Source organism: Prionailurus viverrinus, chromosome B1, assembly GCF_022837055.1.
Source record: "Prionailurus viverrinus isolate Anna chromosome B1, UM_Priviv_1.0, whole genome shotgun sequence".
Lineage (NCBI taxonomy): Eukaryota > Metazoa > Chordata > Mammalia > Carnivora > Felidae > Prionailurus > Prionailurus viverrinus.
The window spans coordinates 185,634,215-185,657,514 of record NC_062564.1 but is presented as its reverse complement, the minus strand read 5'-3'; the positions used below and the strand labels follow the sequence as shown (position 1 = coordinate 185,657,514).

General features: G+C 44.5%; 1 protein-coding gene across 2 annotated transcripts in view; it reads right to left on the bottom strand.

The window, feature by feature from the left end:
- SEL1L3 (SEL1L family member 3) overlaps positions 1-23,300 on the bottom strand; it is a 104,915-nt gene continuing 81,615 nt past the window's right edge. For both annotated transcript variants that reach the window (XM_047854780.1, XM_047854781.1), the window contains exons 18-24: positions 16,999-17,089; positions 16,782-16,866; positions 15,501-15,610; positions 10,218-10,345; positions 9,520-9,622; positions 9,366-9,438; positions 1-1,171 (exon numbers count right to left, since the gene is read on the bottom strand). In XM_047854780.1, the coding sequence (XP_047710736.1) occupies positions 1,038-1,171; positions 9,366-9,438; positions 9,520-9,622; positions 10,218-10,345; positions 15,501-15,610; positions 16,782-16,866; positions 16,999-17,089 (724 nt within the window). In that variant the 3' untranslated portion in view covers positions 1-1,037. The remainder of the gene's footprint in view (positions 1,172-9,365; positions 9,439-9,519; positions 9,623-10,217; positions 10,346-15,500; positions 15,611-16,781; positions 16,867-16,998; positions 17,090-23,300) is intronic.

Sequence of the window (23,300 nt, the reverse complement as noted above, 5' to 3'; positions counted from 1 at the left end):
TCAACAGTATAAAAATAATTTTTATTTACTACTGTAAATAAAGTAGTCCAAAGAGTAGTTTGGACCCACAATATTGCATTACTGATTTATTTACTACCTTAGCAGCATACAGCATACAGACAGTCTGCTCTTCCTCTTTCCCCCCAACCCCCCCCTCTCTCTCTCACACACACACACACACACACACACACATGCGCGCACACACACACACACACACCCTCACACAAACTCAGGCAGGCATAAGGGGTAGGGACGGAACTATGAGCTAAAGGCTTATTTCCTGCATATTCCCCTGCTGCCGGTCTATTCTACTGGGTAATTCATGGAGAAGACTACAGTTAAATACTAAGGATTTTCTAAATGTTATTTTATGGATTTGATTGAAAAGTAAACGATATCCAACAATGTCATTAAATGATTCGGAAGCCCGACCCTAGAAAAATCCAAGGAGAAAAATGTAAACCCATTTACAAAGCCATCACCCTCCCTGCATTTCCAGCCATAACCTATTTATTTCAAGGTGCCTTAGAACCGCCGGGTCTTGGAAGTCAAATTGAAACCCGTCTTTTGGACTTTGAGGAGCCGGACTGTGGCAAACACACATACCGAAATATTCTCTAACTGGTAGACAAGTCACAATTTTCTGTTCTTTAATAACAGGGAATGAACAGGGGCTAAGATTTTTTTTTAAATGCATCTCAGTGTGTAAGGATTCAGATGGGCCACAAGGCAAACTCTGACTCCACATACACACATCTGCAGTGACCCAATTAACCTCTTCAACAGGCCCCTGTGATCGGGAGTCTCCTTGTATCTGGCTGATAACCTTTGGTTTAGCCACTGCCTGCTCTGGGTACTTCCTCCTAATTTGATAAAAACAAACAAACAAAAAGACACCAAGTGCAAAATTCGCATCCAGTTGACAAGACATGTATGTAAGGTGTTTATCAGTATAATGCCCTAGCCCCAGCTTTCCAATACCAGCTGTTGGAAGGACTGTCTCTCATCGGGAGAGACCTGGAGTGCACAGTTCACTCTCAAGGCTCTGTGTTATTAGTGACCGTGGGCTGGTCCTGAGCGGAGGCATCTGCAGCTGGAGTCACAGCCGGACTGGTGGACGGGGCCGTGGGGTCTGAGGAGGCCCGGGCTGGTGTGGGACGGGAACCACTGGCTGCAGAGACACATGTATGACAGGTGTTGAATGTTTAAACCAGTGTGTGCAGGACACACAACCACACCTAGACCCTAGCAAGCCAGGAGAGAAGCTTCTAGTCCAGTGGCCCTGACTGGATAAGTAACTTTACGCCCGTTACTGTTACGCGCACTTTGGTGCCCCTTCTGTAACATGGCAGACTGGAACAGATGTGCAAAGATCTCTGCTGGTTCTGACCTCCTGGGATGCGAAGTTCTGCATTTGTATTGTGACTTCCAGGCAGATATTTTAGAAAGAAAGAAAGAAAGAAAGAAAGAAAGAAAGAAAGAAAGAAAAAGAAAGAATGAAAGAAAGAAAAAATGAAAGAAAGAAAATGAAAGAAAGAAAGCAAGAAAGAAAGAAAAAAAATGAAAGAAAGAAAGAAAGAAAGAAAGAAAAGAAAGAAAGAAAGAAAGAAAGAAAAGAAGGAAGGAAGGAAAGAATAACAACTCTCTATGTCTATTTTTCCTGGTCTATGCTTCCTGTGGTCATCTCTCTCTCTCTCTTTTTTTTTCTTTCATGGCATTGATGTAATGTGAGCCATGAATTAATTATACCAGTCAATCAGAAATGAGTGTTTTATTCACATTCTTATTCCAGTTGGATCATGTACCAAATTTGGTTTGAATTATGTTATTTAGATAAAATGTGGATAAGTTTCGGAAATCGTGACTACTCGGTTTCATTATCTACCTTTAGTAAGGAGGCTAAACCACCATAAATGTTAGGGAAGCTTATGAAGTTTTGTACTTTATGTCAGCACTTTTCAAATAGGGCAATTTTTTAAAGCTTATTTGTTTACTTTTCAGAGAGAGAGAGAGAGAGAGAGAGAATCCCAAGCAAGCTTCATGCTGTCAGCGCAGAGTCTGACCCGGGGCTTGATCTCACAAGCGTGAGATCATGACCTGAGCCTAAATCAACAGATGAATGCCTGACTGAGCCACCCAGTCGCCCCTCACATAGGGCAATTGTGATTCCCAGAGGACAATTGGTTATATCGGTAGACGTTTTTGGTTGTCACAACTGGAGGGCAGGCTGCTGCTCATAGACAGTGGGTAGAGGACAGGGATGCTGCTAGGAGTCTACAGTGCGTGGGGTAGCCTGCCTGAAACAAAGAATGATCCAGCTCCAAATATCAGTGGTGCTGAGGCTGGCATACTTTGCTTTACGAACTGAGGCTGAGAGGTGTCCCGGTTACGAAGACTGTAGTCTCTGGCCACTGGCCACTCGGGAACTCTCCTTCATCAGTTATGTGACTTGGGCAAATTACCTTCTCTCCTTCTGCCTCTAAAACATGGGGGAAATAAAAGGATCTATACCACGCTAAGTTGTTATAAGGATTAAATGAGCTAGTGTATATAAAGTGCCCAGACGGGGTCTGGCATGCCGAGGTATGCAACAAATGTTAGCTATTAATACTAGTGATCGTATACCTGTTTTACCCTCGAAACGTGTTTTAAGATTTATTACTTTCAGGGACATGTCTTATAGGACTGATAAAAGAGTTGGTGCATTTGTTTCTAGGAGCCCTCCCCAGGAGCCTCTGAAAACAGCAGAAACTTTGAAGCCAGAAAGACCAGGACTTACACGACTCTGACATTTATACCAGATGAGTGGTCTTAAGCTAGTCATGTAGCCTCTCTGAGCTGTGGTTTTTTCATCTGTGATATGGGGGTAGCAGTTTGCAGGCGCGTGTGACATATGGTTAACACAGGGGCCATCGTTTGTGCAAACTGCTAGCTTGTCTTTAAGTAGTGATCTTAATCATGCTCAGCAATCCTGGAGTCTGATACCGTCTTCAGTAGGTGGGACCATTTTTAGAAGTCCCCAGTGTCCATCCTGAAATGTATCAACTTGAAAAAGCTGCCACCACACTGACAATCTGACTTCTAGATAGACTCGTCAAGAGTTTCACCGCCAAGAGACCGTTCCACGAACTTTTGGAACGAGCTCCAAACCCTCTGGCTTTTCTGGATATGGAAAGGAATTCTCCTAGGGACCCTTTCCAACACCTACAGAAGATCTTGTGAATCCGGAGATGGTTTTGAAAGAACAGGACAGTGGTTGGCTGGTGGGGCGAGGAGGACCCAGGGTATTGCATGATGATGGGACGTTTCTAGGTTAAAGCCAAAACTCTGGTAGATGATCTAACCATAGCTGGGAGCATGTGGCCCAGTGACGTGGGACAAAGACCATTTGCTGGAGTCAGGAGACCCGGCCTGGGCAAGTCTCATTTATCTGCCATTAGCAGGGGACTTTACGGTAGGTACTGAATGGCAGCTATTTTAGTCCTAAAATGCTTAAATCTCATAGGCCTCAGTTTCCTCATCTGTGAACTGAAGGGCTTGGATCAGATGGTGTCCCAGACCCCCTTAGGCCCAGAGATTGATCTCTGAGGAAGTTAACAAAGTACTAAATCATGCATTTTTTCCTTTTCAAGCTCTGGGAGGGAAAAATGTTTAAATCACCATGGTAACAAGAAAAATCAGCCATCAGTTTTCTGATTAAAACAAAAAAGTGCCAGTGTGTAATGTACAAGGAATGCATAATTAGCATTGCCACACTTTAAGTCTTCTCGTAAGAGCATAATGAAAATGCTCGATGTTTCTACAGTAAATTTGTTATTATCCATGCGAGAACTCTCCCCGCCCCCCACCATCCGGGGTTTGCAATCACTGGACAAGCCCCCCACAGCCCATCATAATTTTAAAGTGGTCTTTTCGTCTCTGCTCACCTGAAATGTGTGCTAATTTGATTACCGGGCTGGAATCGAGGTAACCAGGAAAATGAGTGTGCCGTTTCAAATATCACAGAGACTATTCCAGCACCAAACAGAAATGGTTTCTGTATTACTTGCTGCTTGGGGGACCACGTTCTATACCTTAGTGAGGCTAATCAAGAGCTGGCCCTGAGCAGTGTAGACCCAGGGGTTGACACCCTGCAACCCACAGGCCAGATGGGGCTCACCGCCTGTTTTTGTATGGCTTGCAATCTAAGAATTGTTTTTTACCACTGTCAGTGATCGAGCAAAAATCAAGAGGGGAGTAATATTTCATGACATGTGAAAGACAGATGAGATTCAAATTTTCATGTCCTCGGTAAAGTTTTATCAGAAACGAGCCATACCCATTTGTTTTCACGTGTCATCAATGGCTGGCTGCCTTGGCTGTATAATGAAAGTTGAGTAGTTGAGATGGCCCTCAGAGCCCCAAATGCTTACTATTTGGCCTTTATGGAAAAAATCTGCCAACCCCTGTGGTGGACCATTGTAGGAAAAATGTCTGCTTGCTGGTTGACCAGATGGGAGCATGAAAGAAGAACTGGAGAAAATATATTGAGCCAGTCCTGAAATGGTAAAATAAAGTTTGCAAAGATGGCGGGGCGGGGGCGAGGAGGGGGTGGGAGCAGGCAAGACCTGGAAATCCAATGCTATGAAGAAGATATAGCCTGCTTCACCTGGGTCTCCAGATCTAGCGAGGCCCGGGACAAGTATACGATTCATGTCATTTAAACCTTTCTTATGAGTAAAGCTACTAGATCAGTGCCAAGGGCAATGAGATCGAAGAAAAGTGAATTCTCACCCTTAAGTCGCTCTGACTTTAAGGCTACTAGTTTTTTTCATGAGCACTGCTTTGTGACATTTCACTGTAGTTTTAGCAGCAGCCTCATTAACTGGAAATGGAGAGGACAGGAGAAGAGTAGAAATGACTTAATTCATCTCATTCCTATCATCTTACTCTTTTGCAAAGACACTGGGCTAACCACGTAGGCAGAAAGAAAGAGTTGGCTTGAATCATGAACGTTTGGAGTAGAATGACATTGGAGCGAGAGGTTAGCCCATCACACCTGGTGGAGCTGGTAGTTTGTTCTAAATGTCTTGCTCTACACTGCGCATTCTACTGGGACTTGAAGTTCACGGTAACACTGGTAAGGCAGGAGTCTCTGAAATCGTCCCTTCTGCTTTGCCCCTCCGTTCTCTCCTTACCTTCCTTCAGGCAGCCAGCCAGGCTCCATGCTTTCTCTGTCTCGGGGGGGGGGGGGGGGACTGCAAGCAGGGCAGAAAAGGAAACGGCTCTAGACGTACTTTGCTTGGGGATTTTTTTGTTTTTTCAAAAGCCTGAGTCCATTAAGGCAATTATGCTTGGCGTCCCTGACAGCGGAGAGACGGAGCACTTTGGAGACTCAGGGAGGCGGGAGAAGGAGGGTCTGGAGCCTGGGAAAGTGGCTGAGCCCCGGCTGTGGGTTGTACTGGCCGCTAAGCCCTCGCCTTGCCCCTTCAGCAATTTCAGAAAGGAAGACCGGGGAGAAAAAAGGTGAAGCAAAGCCGGCGGGACCCCTAGGTGACCAGAAGCTGCAAAGCCAGTGGACTTGCGTGTGTTCAGCTATCAGACTGGCGACAGTGTGAGTGGACCAAGACCCAGGGACCCTTGCGCTACCCTGGGGGGCGCTGGCCTCAAGAAAGACTGAGCCACTTGGTAGAACACAAGCTGGGAGGCAACATCAAGTTCAAGGAAACGAGAGACGTGCGATATTTTTCATGTACTCGTTCTGGCTCTCTTTGTGGCCTGGTCGATATCTTTTAGATACTTTAAAAAAGCGTTTTGTGTTTGAGAAAGAGTCTAACAACGTAGACCCACTGGGCTCTGGGAATCGTGTCTGTGACTGAGATAAAGCACGATGTGTAAGTGCAGGCGCTACCTGAGGTCAAGCTTGGATTGAGGGTGGAAACCCCCGAGGATATTACTCCTCGGGGAGCTACAGCCACCGCTTGTTCACTTCTAAGCACTTTACGTCGTGTTATCTGGCTGTTGGCTTCCACTCAACAGGAGGTAGGTGGACCGCTATTTCTGCTATTTTACAGAAAGGGAAACCGAGGCGCACATGGGCTCCCTCCCTTGCCCAAGGTCACACAAGTCAGTGGCAGGGCCAGAATCCGAGCGCATGACTCCCGAGCCCATGCGGTTAGCTACTGTCCCACACGGCTAACCTTCCGGACGCGGGACGATTTAGTGTGGCAAACGCGGCAGAGTGTGGACCATATATCACAGAGCACAGAAACTCAGGAGGGAAATGAAGGTAGTTGGAGCCGAAAGCGAAACGGATGGACAGCTCAATTTGAAAGTTTGACCGTAAATCACTAATGTTGAAAAACAACTAACTGGAAAAATGCAAATCACAAAATGACAAAGATCCCTGACTTACAGCACAATCCTTACACGAGGCTACTTAACGGAGGCTCCCGACTTTCAAATCTCGTCCCTCCTCGCTGTCGGCCAGTGCCCGGGCTTCATTCCTGTGCCTGCTTCCCCACACCTTGGCCACCAGCCTCTACGGGAGGGCGCCCCCTTCCCACCGGGCAGGTCGTGAGACCTCCGGCCCCGGGGGTCACTGGGGAGACAGATGCTTTGTCCTCGCAGCCGTCTTCTCCCCCTGCTCCTGTGTGCCAATTCGTCCCCTGCCCCAGTGTCTAGTCACTGACAGAGTACCTTCCTATTTCAAAGTTATTGACAAATTTGCACTTATGGGGAGGACCTTAAAAATAGGAAAATAATTGACTACGTATTTTAACTCCTGACAACACTAGTTCTAACAGGGCTAGTAGGTACTACTTGGGGCACATTTTGGAAATACGTGGAGACTTTTTTTTTTTTACTTCTAGGCCCTCACTCCTCAAAGTGTGGCCCATGGAACAGCAGCATGGACATCACCTGAAATCTTGTTAGAAATGTGGAATCCTACCCCTGGACCTACTGACTCAAGAATCTGCATTAAACAAGATCCCTGGGTGATTCATGTGCACATTACAATAAAGAGGTATGGGGCTAGAATTTACATAGTGAAATATGCATCATTTTATTATAATTGGTTTCTTTTTGTTTCTCCTTTATATTGCTGTGGGGTATTATTTTTAAAAATATGCCTGGAGGCAGGTTAATTATCGTTCATTTCAAGGTACCCAAAAAATGTGCTACAAAATAGTTTCTATATAAGGCAACAATAGGTCAGAGACACAATGGTAGCCACTGTTTTAAAATACTGCTGACCCTTGAGTAGCACAGGTTTGGACTGTATGGACCCACGTACACAAGTTTGTGTTTGTTTTTAGTAAATACACTACAGCACCATGGAAGTACTTTCTCTTCCTTATGATTTCCTGAATAACAATTTCTTTTCTCTAACTTACTTTAATGTAAGAATACAGCACATGACATATATAACATATAAGATATGTGTTAATTGACTATGTTACTGGTAAGGCTTCTGGTCAACAGCAAGCAGTAGCGAAGTTTTGGAGGAGTCAAAGTTTATCTGCAGCATTTCAGCTCAGGGTAGGTCGGTGTCCCTCACTCGCCCTGTTGCTGAAGGGCCACCTGTATTGCGAGTCTGAAAAAGTGTGAAATCCTGCTGCCCTCTGTCCTTTCTTGGACTTTGTTTTGTGATTTGGGGCAGACCACTTCATCTACGTGGCCTCAGTCTGTCCATCTGTGAAATATAAAGGGCGTAGAATTAAATGAACTTTAAGAGCCCATCCAGACTCGTCCAAGGCCAGCAACAGGGAGGGAGGTACGCACAGGAAGTGAAAGAGTTTGCAAATAAATGAAGAACATGTGTAAAAGAGCAAAGGGAAAAAAAAATATCAAAGGCCAGGAGGGACAGGGAGGCGAGCATGTGGAGAGACTGATAATGAAGACAGGAAGACAGGAAAAAGAGACAACTTCCACCAGCCCATGAATTTTCATGGCTACCAGCTGGCATAAAATCATAAAGACAATTTTCAGCTCCTCTCACGGAATTGCATTTGTAATAATCATAACAATATTTCTGCAGAGTAAAACTGACAAAGATAATTTGAAATGGAAAACACTGACAAGATGCAAAATAAATGTGCTCTACCTGGTAACAAATTTCGGGACGGGACAGAATTTGCATGAGGAAAATTTATAAGCCGGCATACAACGGGGCAGCAAATCTGGATGGGCTTTTGATGGCTCCTTGTTAACCTCCTCAGGTAAATCAGAGGGAAGTGATTCTGCATTAGCCTCTCGTGACAGTGACTTCCTTCCCACCATCGAATCTGTGGTGGAATGCACTCTTTTCGCTTTTCATTATCTGCTACATGAATAATGGTTGAGCAAATGCTCAAGTGCTCAAATGCCATGTCCAGTCCTAATTTATCCATTTGTAAATGTCCCTCCTGGTCTTCGTGAGACATTATGTCCTTCTGCGGTCATCCAAGATGGTGGGAAATTATAATTCTCCACGGTCAGAGGTTTGCAAATTTGAGCACCTACTAAGTGTGCGATATCCTAAATGATGCACGAAATCCTGCCTCTGATTCCTCTTACGGTTTGACGGGGGAGATGAACGTAATAGCTCACATTTACCGAGAGGGTTTTATATGCCAGATAAATATAACAGCTCAGATGAAGCACAGTAGTCATTTTGGTAAGTGTCGTGCGTATTTTTTTCCACTGGACCCTTCTGACATCCCTGGGAAATCGCTACTATTATAACCTAATTTTATTGTTGAGAAATTGGGAGATCAGGAAGGTGAACCAACGCACCGTAAGTCACACAGCTAATGAGTAGCCAAGCTTGGACTCCAAAGCCCAAAGAGACGCCAAGGCGGTGTCCGTCTCTTTAACTACGGTCCTACGCCAGCTCAGACAAATAACAGTGACCAGTGGAAATCACGCTAACCTAAATGCTCACTTCACATTCCTCTTCGGCCCCTCCTTCTGACTCCATGTGGCTGGGTATTTTTATTCATCATGAGTGTTTGTTTATCATCCCACACATCTGATTCCTTGACTGGGATAAATACGAAGAATTCATACTGGAGGGGGCTTCAGATCTGGATTTAAGGCAACAGATGCAGAGTATCTATAGTGGATGTATTTTCAATGGGAGAAGACCTTTTAGTTCAGTATCTTAAGCTTCTTACTTAAAAAAAAACCCTCGCTTACTTTGACAAATACAACAAAAATTGGGACCTTCTATCCGCCAGAGATTATAGTATAACCTTGGGGGAAACCTCCACCCTATGAATGACCAACCTAATGAAAGGAAGTAGCATAGTCAAGGGCATGAGGAAGAAGAGTGTCATCTTCTTGGTAGGTGAAAAAAGAATCCCTACGTTTTTATATTGCCCTGGCTTCTTATAAATCTTTACCTGAAACAGACTGGAAATACTGCACAGTCCAGGCGATCAATACAGACAGCAAGAAGGTTCCCAGAAAGTAGATCTGCAAAATCCAAAGCATGAATCAGATGACTGACAAAAGGCAGGGACCCCCGTGGGCAGGGCCGGGAGACATGGCGCCTACCAGGGCGGAGTGCAGGACAGCACCCCAGATGAGCCTCAGGTGAAGGTAAAGCCAGGCCAGGGAACAGGGGCTGAAGGACTCCTCACTACTTTGGCTCCAGCACCTGCGAGACAAAAAGCACGGGGCATCCGGATGTACTGGCAAACTTCGGTGGCATTACTTATGACCCACACTATCAGACCCTCACACCCGCCTCCTGCTTTGGGCACATGGGCCACTCTTGAGATGCAAGACAAAGAAACACAGCCAGTTCTAAAGAGCTTGGGTCTGCCCTGAAATTCCAGGATCCTGGCAGAAACCTCAGGAAAAAGAGTCCTGTCCTTAATAAAAAAGCTAATGGGTCAAAGAGGACCCTGAAGCAACGAGCTGCCAGAGCAATACTTCTGTCCGAGCGCCTGTCCAAAGTCTGGACGTCGGACTGCTTCTCTATTTGCCTCAAGGCGTGGTCTAATCGGACACGTTAGTCTTTCCACCCTCATGGGAAACCCTGGTCCGCACTTTGACTTCAGATCAAGCACATTCTGTATGGTAAGCTTCAGACAGGGAAATTGTTTGGGTCCAGCTGAGTGCTCTCTAATCGAAACAAGTCCTGAGCCCTTTATATAACAGCTGCCATTACATAATAAAAGAAAGCCTAACTTCTACCAAGAAGTAAACGCCACCCAGACTCCACAGTATTAAAGAGGCTCTGAACTCACCTTTCATACAGTTCCTGAAGGATGGAGATGTTATTAGAATGGATAGTTGGGTCAATTTCCAAGAAATCCAAAATATGATGTGGGATTATAGCACCTTCCTCAATTAGCAGAGCCAGGTTAAAAAATCCCTGAAAACAAGCCACAGACCAAACTCATCAACTCCTTATAATAAAACCCCAGACACATGCCCTTCATCAAATGTAAACTTTTACAACCTCTAGATTTTTTTTTCAGTCCCTCAAGCCAGATGTTTTTGTCATCCTCATTGATGGATTGTTTCCCTAAATATATGCATCTGAGAAATTTATTTGCAGGAGAACCAGGAGGCTTTCAGGGAATGCTGTGTCCCATCTGCCAGAAACCAGTCAACCAGGGGACTCTGTCCTTTCCTGCTCATTCTCTCAAGACAGAACTCACTGGAAAACGTGCCCTTGTATCATCAACAAACCAAAATACCAAGTTGAAGGCAATGTCTATCACTTACAGATCATGCCCGGGGACACCATCCGCATGTCGGAAATCTAGCAGAATGCTTTGATGGCTGGGGGTGCTACTCCCGACTGACATGCTAACATAGTCTCTCGTGCACACAGTCAGATACGGGGGTTTGTCTCTGCTCTCTTAGGCCCATGCGGAGAACCTTCTCTCGTGATCCTCTTGGCCCAGCTCCTCCCAAGTACATTTCCCTACCTCTTCCTTATATGCCTTGGTCTTGACCCTCAGAGGTAGGACCTGCTTCACTGGGCTGTGCAGATGCAATTAAAAAACCCAGCAGAGTTAAGAGCCTGACAGTGGAGGTGCTTCATAAAGTATGGAGGCTACCACACTGCCTGGAGGAGAAGCCCTGACCATCATGAGCTGAGCACGTGGCCGGACCAAGAAATAAACGAGAAACAATGGGTAACGTACCATTAGGGATTTACGAATGGAACTGGACTGTGGCCCTTCAAAGAATTCATGGTCATGTTTTAACGACTTATATCCTCCCTTCAACCTTTCCTTTCAGTTGCCATTGATAAGGATCTCAATGAAAATCACCCAACAGGTTGTATACACTAAGCCTCTCACTGCTATCCCGTGCAATAATCATGATAAAAATAACAGCAGCTAACATCTTCTTCCCTTTTCATTTTTTAAAGTTTTTACAAAATGGTTGAGGGGGGGGAGGGGCAGAGAGAGAGAGAGAGAGAGAGAGAGAGGATCCCAAGCAGGCTCCCTGCTGCCAGTGCAGAGCCCGACATGGGGCTCAAATCCATGAACCGTGATCATGACCTGAGCTGAAATCAAGAGTCGGACGCTTAACTGATTAGGCCACCCAGGTGCCCCCAGCTAACTTTTTCTTAGTGCTATTATATGTGAGACATTGTTCTGTTTTATATATACTTGATGTTCATAACAACAAATTGAGATAGGTACTATTATCTTCTCTACTTTATAGGTGAGAAAACGGGGGTGCAGAGAGGTTAAGGAACTTGCCCAAGGTAACACAGCCAGACAGGGGCATGAATTGGGATTCAAATGCAAGCAGATGAGGTCCAAATCTCAAATCTTAACTTCCACTATTCCACTACCCGGCTAAATAAGCCCTAAATAGATGAAAGTGTTGTGTCTTTAAGATGCACACACAACACACACACACACACACACACACACACACACACACGAACAGAATATAGAATATCTCTCGATTCTTTAAAAGGAAGGTACTCTTTTTATTATTATTTTAAAGAGAGAGAGAGAGTGCAAGAAGGGGAGAGGGGCAAAGGGAGAAAGAGAAAGAGAAAGAGAAAGAGAAAGAGAAAGAGAAAGAGAGAGAGAAAGAGAGAGAGAATCGCCATGTGGGGCTCCATTCCATGACCCTGGGGTCATGACCTGAGCTGAAATCAAGAGTCAGACACTCAACTGAGCAAGCCACCCAGGTGCCCCTAAAAGGAAGGTACTCTTAAAACTTGAACTATTAGAAAAAAAGAAAAAAAATCACTTTATATAATTTTAATGTCTCTTGGAAGAATAACAAAATTAAAATAAATGGGAAAATAGACGAGAGAATATTTGTATGCAGTGTAATAGCTTAAGGTTCATTATCTACCGGGCAAATGTATAAAGAACTAATTATGACATAAATTAAAAAAAAAACAGCATCAAAAATCCAAGAGATAAATAGGCAAAGAATAAGAGAAGAGAATTCACATAAATATCAAGAGTAAATGATCATAAAGTATATGTAAAAGTGTCCATCACCACTAGTAATCAAATAAATGCAATGTAAAACAGTAAGGAAGTTAGCAACTTATAATTACTTAATTAGAACAATTAAAAATGAAGTCGTGAACATATCCAGTGCTGACAAGATTTTAATTCCTTTCCTACACTCAACCACTGCTTGCTAAGGTATTCCTTGAGAAACCCTTCCAGAAAACAAGTCAACAATACGCTCTTATTATGTAACCGTGAACCCATTTTGACTGTTTGTCTCAGCAACACTAGCCCCCAGATTACAAAGAAATTGTTCAAGTGGAGACAAAAGATAGAAATATGAAAATGTCCACCATAGCACCCTGTGGCATTGCAACACACAGGAAATGGCCTCCACGTTTTCCTTAATAGACTATCAATCCCACGAAGGCAAGAATATTGTCTATCTTTTTCTCTTACGTCCCCATCACTAAGAAGTGTCTAAGACATGGCGGGACTGAGTAAATATGTGGCGAATCAATGAATAAAATAGCACACGAGAAAAACGTTTCACCAGCTCAGCTCAACAGAATATGGGGCGGTGGTTAAGAGTAATTAATAATGACAGAGACTCCGCAATAAAATGCACACATTCCTACAATGTGTGAAAAGAGATGGGTTTTTAAGTGGCATGGGCAATCTTGCTAACGTTACAGAGAGATGGGGTTGGAAGGGGACAAGAAGACAGGACGGAGTAAGGCCCCTGCCATGGAACTGTGGCTGCATCCCTTAATTTTTATTTTGCTTTAAAACTATCTTTTAATGTTTGTATAACATTGTTTTTCCAAAAACATAAATCAGAATTGGGGGAGAAAACTCCCCTGAATTTGAGTGACAACAGACATCACCTAAGGGAGTTTGGCTCTATAATGAGGCCTTTTACCACCAACTCCTAGTTCATTCCAGAAGAAATAATAATAGAAAAGATCATGTCCATTGAGTGTACTCAATGCTGCACTCAGTGCTTTACATTAAACATTTTTTTTAATGTTTATTTCTTTTTGACACAGAGAGAGAGAGACAGAGTGCGAGCGAGGGAGGGACAGAGAGAGAGGGAGACGCAGAATCCAAAGCAGGCTCCAGGCTCTGAGCTGTCAGCACAGAGCCCCATGCGGGGCTCTAATCCACGCACTGTGAGATCACGACCGAGCCGAAGTCAGAGGCTTAATCAACTGAGCCACCCGGGTGCCCCTACGTTAAACATTTCATCTTCATAACCTATGAGGTAAATACCTCCACCTTCCAAGTGAGAAAACACAGACTCCGTGACTCAGTGACTTGCCGTGTATGAATAGCTATGAAGTGATAGAGATGTGGGGTTTTAACCCAAATAAAGAAACACTCAGGAGCACCTGGGTGGCTCAGGTGGTTGAGTGTCTGACTCTTGGTTTCAGCTCAGGTCATGATTCGAGGGTTGTGGGATCAAACCCCATGTTGGGCTCCATGCTGCATGTGGAACCCACTTGGGATTCTCTCTCTCTCTCTCTCTCTCTCTCTCTCTCTCCTTCCCTCTCCCCAGTTTGTGCACACTCTCTCTCTATAAAAAGAAGAAGACAGAGGAGGAGGAAGGGGAGAAGAAGGAGAGGAAGAGGAGGAGGAGGAGAAGGAGGAGGAGGAGGAGGAGGAGGGAGAAAGAAACACTTGATGTAGTACCTCCTTTAAAAACACAAAGCAAAAATTAAGATAGGCATAAGTTTCCAGCTTTTTCTCTATAATCAGACCCCAAAGCGCAACACCAGAAAACTGGTGTATAAGAAGGTAACAACTATTGCAACTTCCATCGTGAAAATGATCCTCACAGGAGATCCTCACAGGAGAATTCTGATTAGCAGGTGTCGAACGAGTGAGGCAAACAGAGGATCACATTAGCACATTAGCCACATTAATCACTGTTGCGGGCAAGATCTACTAAAGGATGCTGAGATTAGCGGACAGAAATTTGAGGAGGAACAGAATATTTGCAGAGTTGCAAGCTCTCTCCCCAAGATATATATATATATATAAATTAGAAAGAGAAAAATACCAACTTTACCGGGGAGCACCCCGGAAGAAACCACCTTAACTAAGTGACTGAGATCAGCCTCACTAGTAATGAGATACACCGACACCACATACGTCTCAGACAATACACTGAGGACACATCACTTCTGTGCTTTCCTCGCTCAAGATGCAGAACTTCATTCAATTCATGAGGAAATAGAAGACAGAGCCCAATCGAGACTCTACCTAATACCCAACCAGTGTTCCTCGTTAAGTATCAAGGTCATGAGAGACAAAGAAAGACTGGGTGACTATTACCCACTGAAGACTAAAGAAATACGATAAATAAATGCAATGTGGGGCCCTGGATGGGATCCTGGAACAGAAGAAGGACATTGGTGAAAAAATAAGTGAAATCCAGGTAAAGCCTGAAGTGGACTGAATGGTACGGAACCATCACTGGCTTCTTAGATTGAGAACGGTATTGTGGTTATACGAGATATTCACATTAGGGGAAGCTGGATGATTCGTATATAGCAACTCTCCGTACTCTTGTTGAAACTTCTCTATAAATGTAAAAACATTCCAAAATAAGAAGTTTCCCGCCCAAAAAAGTCACCAAGAGCAAATTCCTATCACCAAATCGGTGGCCCAGCCAAATAAACAAACCACTTCTCATTTTGACCACACTTCCAATTTCTTCAGCTTCTATGCAGTGAGTCAGTTTGATGGGATCTGGAAGAAAGAATTCTTGGATTTGGAGCCAGAAGATCTGGGTTTCGGATCGGACTGCTTCACTTGCTACCTGCCTGGCCTTGAGCAATGTATCGCCTTGTTGCAGACTTACCCTGTAAATGAAATGGTTATAATAATCCCCCCTTCATGAGACTGCTGTGACGATGGTATGGGAACCACAGTAGGTGCTCAATAAACGTTCACCATTACGGTTCATGCCTTCACAGAGCGATGAAAATGGATGAGGAATGACTTTGTGAAGCGGCTTGTGAGGACTTGAGGCCTTGCAACCTCACAAACAGACATCACCAAGAGCTCGTTTCTGTTGTTTACCTGTGAGTCTCCATCCAATGCGGCTTGGGCGTACATCTGCACAGACAACTCAAGGTCTTGTGACTGGTTTTGGTGGCCATAGTAGTAAAGGTCTCCCATTTTCAGATATGCTGCAGGACAGAAAGCACAGGCCCATTTGTGAAGTGGTTTTATTTCAGACCGACATTTTCAATGGTTGGCCCAGTTGCGTGACGGAGAGTTTTTCCTACCAGAATGTGAATACATGACATCATTGTTTCCTTGGTGTGCCAGGAAGGAAAAGAAGAAAAGAGAAAAGAAAAGAAAAGAAGAAAAGAAAAGAAAAGAAAAAAAAGAAAAGCTTTTGAACTGAGCATCACCATTTCTAGGCACATTTTTGTGCTTTGCCAGGCAGCTGTCCCGAATGGGTCTGTGAAAATCCCAGTCTGCAACTTTGCAGCCCAATTGGCCAAGATTGCTCTGGGCACTTTATTTCACATCTGAAATTTTGCTGCCTGGGTTTGATGACTGATGGGTATTTCTTTACTCTGTTTAAGCCATATATTTTATTTTCTCCCTCCGGAAAAAGTTTTGTTTAACAGCGTATGTATCATTCAATGTCTAGTCAGAAAAATAGAATCTATGTCAAGTAGTTCAAAAGATGGATTTCAACACTGAGGATTAGTTGCCAGGGTGTTGGAAGAGCTGAAAAGGCAAATGGAGGAACAACCGACAATCCAGAGAACAGGAATGCAGGAAACTACTCGCATCCCTAGATCTGGAGGCCAGCTGAGACCACAGAGGCTGGATTGCCAGGCAGGAGCTGGAACCATAAACGTGCAGCCATTGCTGGGGACACAGCCCAGAGGAGAGAGAGAGAAGAGCAGAAATACTTGGGCTTCTCACCAGCACTCTCATTGGCTAAAACTAATCAGATGCCCCGGGGCAAAGGAGTCTGGGAACTGTAGTTCCTGGGGATCAGCCCCCTACTACACAGAGCAGAGTAGAGGAAGACAGGGATACATCTGAGGGCAAAAAAAGCAAACGACTGGCCCAGAGAATCTCTCCAAAACAACTTTCTCTTTGGGCCTCTCACCAACTCTGCAGAAATGGTAGGTTCAAGTATTCAGTGGACCACGGACAAGGAGAAGCGCATGGCTTGAGGCTGACGGCAGCCTCGTGATCTTAACGGCAGAGATTTTTCACACTCTTTTCTAATTGTTTAGAAATATCATACTTCACACAGAGCTGTTAGGTGGTCCCGGTTCCTAAAGACTAAAAGCTCCCAACGCTTCAATTTAGCACCCATTTTTCTATACATACCAAACGAAGGAGCACCGATTTGAAAAACAGAGAAATTATAGTATCTCCAAACACAATTCACGCTCAAATATCTCTTGGCCAGATCCTAAGGGGGCGAAAGGGGAGAAAAAGTGAATTCATTAATATTTCAGCCAAGTGACTGATTTTGCCTTCCTACAACCCAATTCATTATCCTTAACCTTAGAGCTTCCATTCTGAGAAGAATACATTTACTTACTGGCCTCTCCTCACAGATGTGTGCTAAATTTGTCTGTGACACTTCAATTCCAGTTTCTGCTGCTAAAACATAATACAGCAAAGCTTCGTGCCTAAAAATAGATGATTAATAATAAATTTCATATAGTGGCTCTTACTAATATTCACAGAGAGCTTTATATTCAAGCATAAGAGGGCACAAAATAAGCAGTTTTTTTAAAACCACAAAATCATGAGTTTGTTGTGTGTGTGTTTTTTAAATAAATACTGTTGTTAAAAATACTGCAGGCACTGATTTATTTTCTACCTTAAAGGCTGAACTCACAGATAAGGGTGGAGAGCTAGTTGATGCAACAGCTACCTCTACTGGCCGAATGGTATATGGCATGCTGGCTGCCTTGTCTCTTAGCCTTTGGTCCTTGAATCCGACCATCCCCGCTTAGAAGAGGTAATCGGTATGTAGAAAAAGTCCGGTTTTGTGAAAGGCTTCATGGGGCTTAGGATTCTGAGCAAGCTTAATTAAAGCTGAGCTTTTGTGATGCATGAGAAGTTTGGCCGAGGAGAGGCAGTTGACAAGGGGCTGGATACCAATGGCCAAAAACACAGAGGAAAAAAAATAAATGCTCGATACTGCTCATAACTGAATGATCGCAAGACCATGAGACAAAGACTGTTCGTCTGTCGAAAGACTGGCACAAGATTCACAATACAGAGTAGCAGCATGGGTTTGGGGAAACGGACGGATTCCTACAGCCGCTGGTTGTGGGAGGGCTGGTTAACCCAATGGTTAAATGCGGGAAGTCTTAAGAATGCCCACACCATTCAGCCAAGAGTTTTCCCCTGGTAAAGCTTTGTTCTAAAAAAAACAGAAACACGTGTAAAGATTCTGTGACCACAGAGTTCATGGGAGACCTGTTTATATGAACAAAAAACAACACTGGAAGCAACTTAAGTATCTGAAAATCAGTGAGTAGTTAAATTACCCCACAGTGCAGCCACTTTCAGGGGAGGCCGTTAAAAATGATGTTGTAGAAGAGGATTCAAAAACGTGGAGAGATGTTGATGCGAAATTTTCCTTTCGGTTAAAAAAAAAAGAAGGTAGGATGAAAAACAGAGCAATTCCATTTTTGTAAAACAGAAATAAAACCAAATGTATCCATTCATACACACACACATGCAGATGCATGTATGGAGAGGAAACAGATAAAACTTAAAAATTATCTATCAAAATGGTAACACCACAGGGGCGCCTGTGGCTCAGTCGGTTAAGCATCCGACTTCTGCTCAGGTCATGATCTCACAGTTCGTGGGTTCGAGCCCCACGGCTGGCTCTGTGCTGACAGCTCAGAGCCTGGAGCCTGTTTGGGATTCTGTGTCTCCTCTCTCTCTGTCCCTCCCCCACTAACGCTCTGTCTCTCAAAAATAAATAAAATGTGTAAAAAATTAAAAAAAAAAAAGGCTAATAGCGCTTATCCCTAGGTGGTGAGAACCAAATCATTTTATTTTCATCTTTTTACTCGTATGATTTCCTCCATCTTCCTTGTGTTTCTCAGCTTATGAGTAAAATTTTATTTTAGCCATATATAGTTGTTTCTAAAGCTTATTTTTCATTCTAAGCAGTTGACATTAAGAACTTTTTTTTTTTAACTGCAACTCCACCTAGAAATTGGTTTATGGGAGGGTTGGGGAAACAAAGGAAGCAGATTCTGAAATCGTCTTTTCCACTCTGCTAAAGCAGCTTCTGGTGGCCCAACCCCTGGGGACAGGGAGAGGTGACTGGGGGTCAAATTACGACAGTGAGACCTTCAATCAGACACAACGCAGGTCACGGGCCATGGAGCTGCTGAGTGAGCTGATTCTTGGCTTCCCAGACACCCAAGGCAGCCGACCAATTAGCCATGACTCATGCTAAAGAGACACAAGGCTGGCTGAGCAGTGTCCCCTACGTCACAAGCCAGAAAGCGAGCCCACAGCACAGAAGACGCCTAGGCATATTCTTACACAGCTTGCAAAAACCACATTTTGGGACAAGAATCTTCAGAACAGACAGACCCCAGATGGAGGGTCTGCAAAGGTGGCCCAGCAGAAAGTCCCCATCATTCTGCAACAGGGACCCGTTCCCAAGGTCTTACAATCTCGCATTTCTTTGGAGACGCTTGAAGGCGAACCAGTGCCTGGTTTCCCCCTGGGGATGGATGAGGGAAAGAGAGGTGTAGACTTACTGGCCCAAGGTCAAATACTGGGCCGGATCCCTCTGCTGCCATATGGATGGAATGTGGCTCACATTATTATTAAAATGTAATAAAAGGACATTTTCTTTGACAGCACTTTGGGCAGACTGTTAGAATTTGCGGGGGAGGCAGGAGGTTGGTGCTTCCTGTAAGAACTGAGTCACTATGACAAACTTCAGAAAGTCAATATCTTGTCTCAAAAGCTACCTTGGTGGTGGGGAGGGGAGGGAGGGACGAGTTTTACAGGAAGACTTCCACTGTCCAATTAAATGTGTAAGCCAAGAGGAAATTTCACAGAATTCTCAAGCGTTTCCTTTGAGGAAGCACTGAAATCCATCAAAAAGAGAGGTCTAAAAAACATTGATGTCTGTAGAAATGCTGACTGGAAATCCAGCCCCGTGTTCCATCCTGCAGAAGCGATCATCGAAGGCTGGTGCTCTCCTATATCACCGCCATCCATAGGCGAAGCTTAGCACACTCAAGGCCAGACTTGCTCGGCTCATTAAGACTTCTGAGAAACGACACCTTTGCAGAAATCCTACCCACCTTACCTCCCAGTGCTTTGTTCTTACTTAATTGTGTTCCGACACAAACTGCCCGGAGGTATTAATTACAGATATTTCTATAATTATAATCATGGGACAAACATGTCGGCGGCACCTGCTATGGGCAGGACGCCCAAAGGCAAACCATAGAACCGTACTGCCCTTCCAAGACTTTCTTCAAGGTTTAGGAAGCTAACCAGAGCCTCAAGCTTTATTTCCAATACACCAAAGTGAAATGTCCCCCAGACAGTCATTCTGACAAGGACTGGGGGTGGGGGGGTGGATGCGGAGAGGAGGGGATTTATGGTAAAGAACGAGTTTAGGGGCACATTTGCTATCCCCCCACTTCTGACTCGGCATACACATTCACAGAACTTTTGTAATGATACATATTAATAATCAATCCTTTAGCTGCTTGCTGTGAACTGTGAATCTGAGTACCTCTGAGCAGCTTCTCAAACAATTATGGTATTTTCTTTGTGCTTTCCTCTGCCGATGCCTGAAGCAGCTTATACTGGATGGATGGGAAAAAAAAATCCTGGGATCTTAGTGGAATTCAGGACCCCTGGTCTATTGCAGAAAGGCGAATCTCTTTCAGCTAGAACTTGGCATGCCCCAAGCCCCCCACCCTCTGGCTAACCTCCTGGGTTGAATATTTAGGACATATCTAAGACAACGGACAATAAAACACCTAGCTCACAGATAAAACACACATAGGGGTAAAGCGGAGAGAAATGAAACATGACAGCCAGCCTCTCCTTAGCTGACTTCTTCTGGTGTCTGAGGACAGCCTCAGGCATGACAACATTATCTTCCGTATTATGCCTATACAGCAAAAAGCCCTCTTCTCAACCATGCTCCTCTTTTAAACTATCCCATATAAATCCTGGAACAACACAGAAAAACACAAGCTCGTCAAACTGACACACGTAATTTGAAAATAACGTCCAGAATAAATTCACTCACAGAAAATGCAGGGGGACGGACTTGGGACATTGATGGATGATTTAGTTCTATTGCAGCCAGATAGATGGTACCAAAAAAGCCACCCTGTGGTGTGGGAAAGCCAACAGTCATAGATTTCCTGTTTAACCCCAGGGCAAGTTTTGGGGCTTGGAGAGTGGGGGGGAGATACAAGCACTTTGCCTCAACCATACTTTGACAACGATTTTCCCATCGTAATGGATACTAGATGTCCCTTCCTGCTGATAGGAAAAAAAAAAAGGCTTTACATCCAGATTGACACTTATCTTTAACAACACTTAGCATCAGCATCAAGATTGGTAAGGATCTGAAGCAGCAAAAATATATACACGGTTGGCAGGAGAGCAAACTGGTAAAATCCTTTGGGAAAACCGTTGGCATCATCTGACAAAGTTGAACACGTGCCTGCCCTGTGACTCCACTCGTAAATTTATATTGCAGAGCGACTTTTCTGATGCATGCCACAATCTACATAAAAAATGTTCATGGCCACATTGTTCTTAAAAACAACAAAAAAGGGAAATGCCAGTGTGTGTTAATATAAGAAATGGGGAGCGCCTGGGTGGCTCAGTTGGTTAAGTGTCTGACTCTTCATTTGGCTCAGGTCACGATCTCGCGGTCCGTGAGTTCGAGCCCCGCATCGGGCTCTGTGCTGACAGCTCAGAGCCTGGAGCCTGCTTCCGATTCTGTGTCTCCCTCTCTCTCTGCCCCTCTCCCACTTGCACTCTGTCTCTGTCTCTCAAACACAAATAAATGTTTAAAAAAACACGCAGAAAAGAAAAAAACAATAAGGCTCAGGATGATGGTTACTTCTGGGCATAGGGGTGGGGGTAGATTTAATCTGAGAGGGAAATGCAGGCTTCAACAGTTCTTTTTTTTTTTTTTAATGTGTATTTATTTTTTAGACAGAGAGACAGAGCACGAGCAGGGGAGGGACAGAGAGAGAGGGAGACACAGAATTGGAAGCAGGCTCCAGGCTCTGAGCTCTCAGCACAGGGCCCGACGTGGGGCTCGAACTCATGGACCGCGAGACCGTGACCTGAGCTCAAGTCGGAGGCTTAACCGACTGAGCCACCCAGGCGCCCCAGAACTGTTCATTCTCTTATGTAGGGTTATAGGTGTTCATTTTATCATCACGCTTGAGAACTTACGTATATATCACATATTCCTTCCTACGCATCAACCATCATATGACAGAAGGAGAGAAGAACAACTGAACTGGCTTGTGCCACATCTCCAGCTCAGATGCTCAGCTCCTTTCACCTGGATTCTGAACTAACATGCCCCTTCTGACTCTCCCTTCTCTTTACCATCAAACACAGTTGTTTGGTTACACAGCTCAGAACCCAGCTCTGTCATCTCAGTACCCTCTCCCAAAACTATCAGTAACTCCCCACTCCTCACGAATAAAGTAAAAAGTGTATGACCTGCCATCTAAAGTTCCCTAGAGCAGCACTTCTTTGGTCTTATTCTATATCACTCCCTTTTACAAATCTCACCTGAAGGCAAACTGGAGGCTTAAAAATTTCTAGATTCATCCAGAATTTTCCTATCTCTTTGCTTTTGTTCCTGCTATTCCCTTCACCAGAAACGCTGTTCCCTGCATGGCGAAGTGGAAATTCCACCCACCCCTCAAGCACCCCTCTGCTACCTCTGTCGTGAAGGCTGACCTAAGTCCCACAAACTGGACAGCATTTTTCCTCCTCAGAATCTTTCATGCTCTCGATATGCTGCTCATGGGTCTTGAGTCATGGTTGTGCTACTTGCCTTCGTTCATACATTCATTTGTTTTTGAGCACTTCCCAGGTACCATCAGTGCTGGGCACTGGGGTATAAGTCACAGGGCAATCAACAAGGGCCATCATGATCCTAACGGGAGTGCGGAGTTAGGTAGGACTTCTGGGCAGAGGAAACAGCATGTTCAAAGATCCAGAGGTCAAACAGAGTACGGGCCATGTGAGTTCAGCATGAGAAGAGGTGAGGCCACAAACTTCCCCAAGCCCTGCTTGTGGCATCCCCTGAAGCATATGACGAGATGAGGCATCTTGCATTTAAGTCTACTCCATAAAGTCTGCTGAACTGGACCCAAACTCACAAACAGTGCAGAATACACTTAACTTCCCCCTCCCCTCTACCAAAAGAGAAAAAAAAAAATCAATCTCATGCTGTGGCTGAATACTGCACGAAGGACAACAGGTCACAAAAATTAATTCATCTTGACCTTCACAGCAAATTTTAAAATGTGCTACCTGAAACGCTTTGTGATGTTAAATTCAAAAGCAGGCAAGTAATGTCAGCTATTAATAGGCACTCTCTTTATGGGAAAAACAGTGTCAAACATCTTGGGGTGTGTGTGTGTGTGTGTGTGTGTGTGTGTGCGCGCGCGTGTGTGTGCGTGTGGCGGTGTGGGGGAGTTTACAGATGTGCTCTCTCTGTGGGAAAATCCCTCGCAGACACACTTCGGTATCTGAATGCTCTTTTTCCCCTCAGAAGCTTGTGGGGGTGGGAAGTTTGGAGGGTGAGAAGTAGAGAATAAATTAAAGTCAAATTTGGGAGTTTTATGA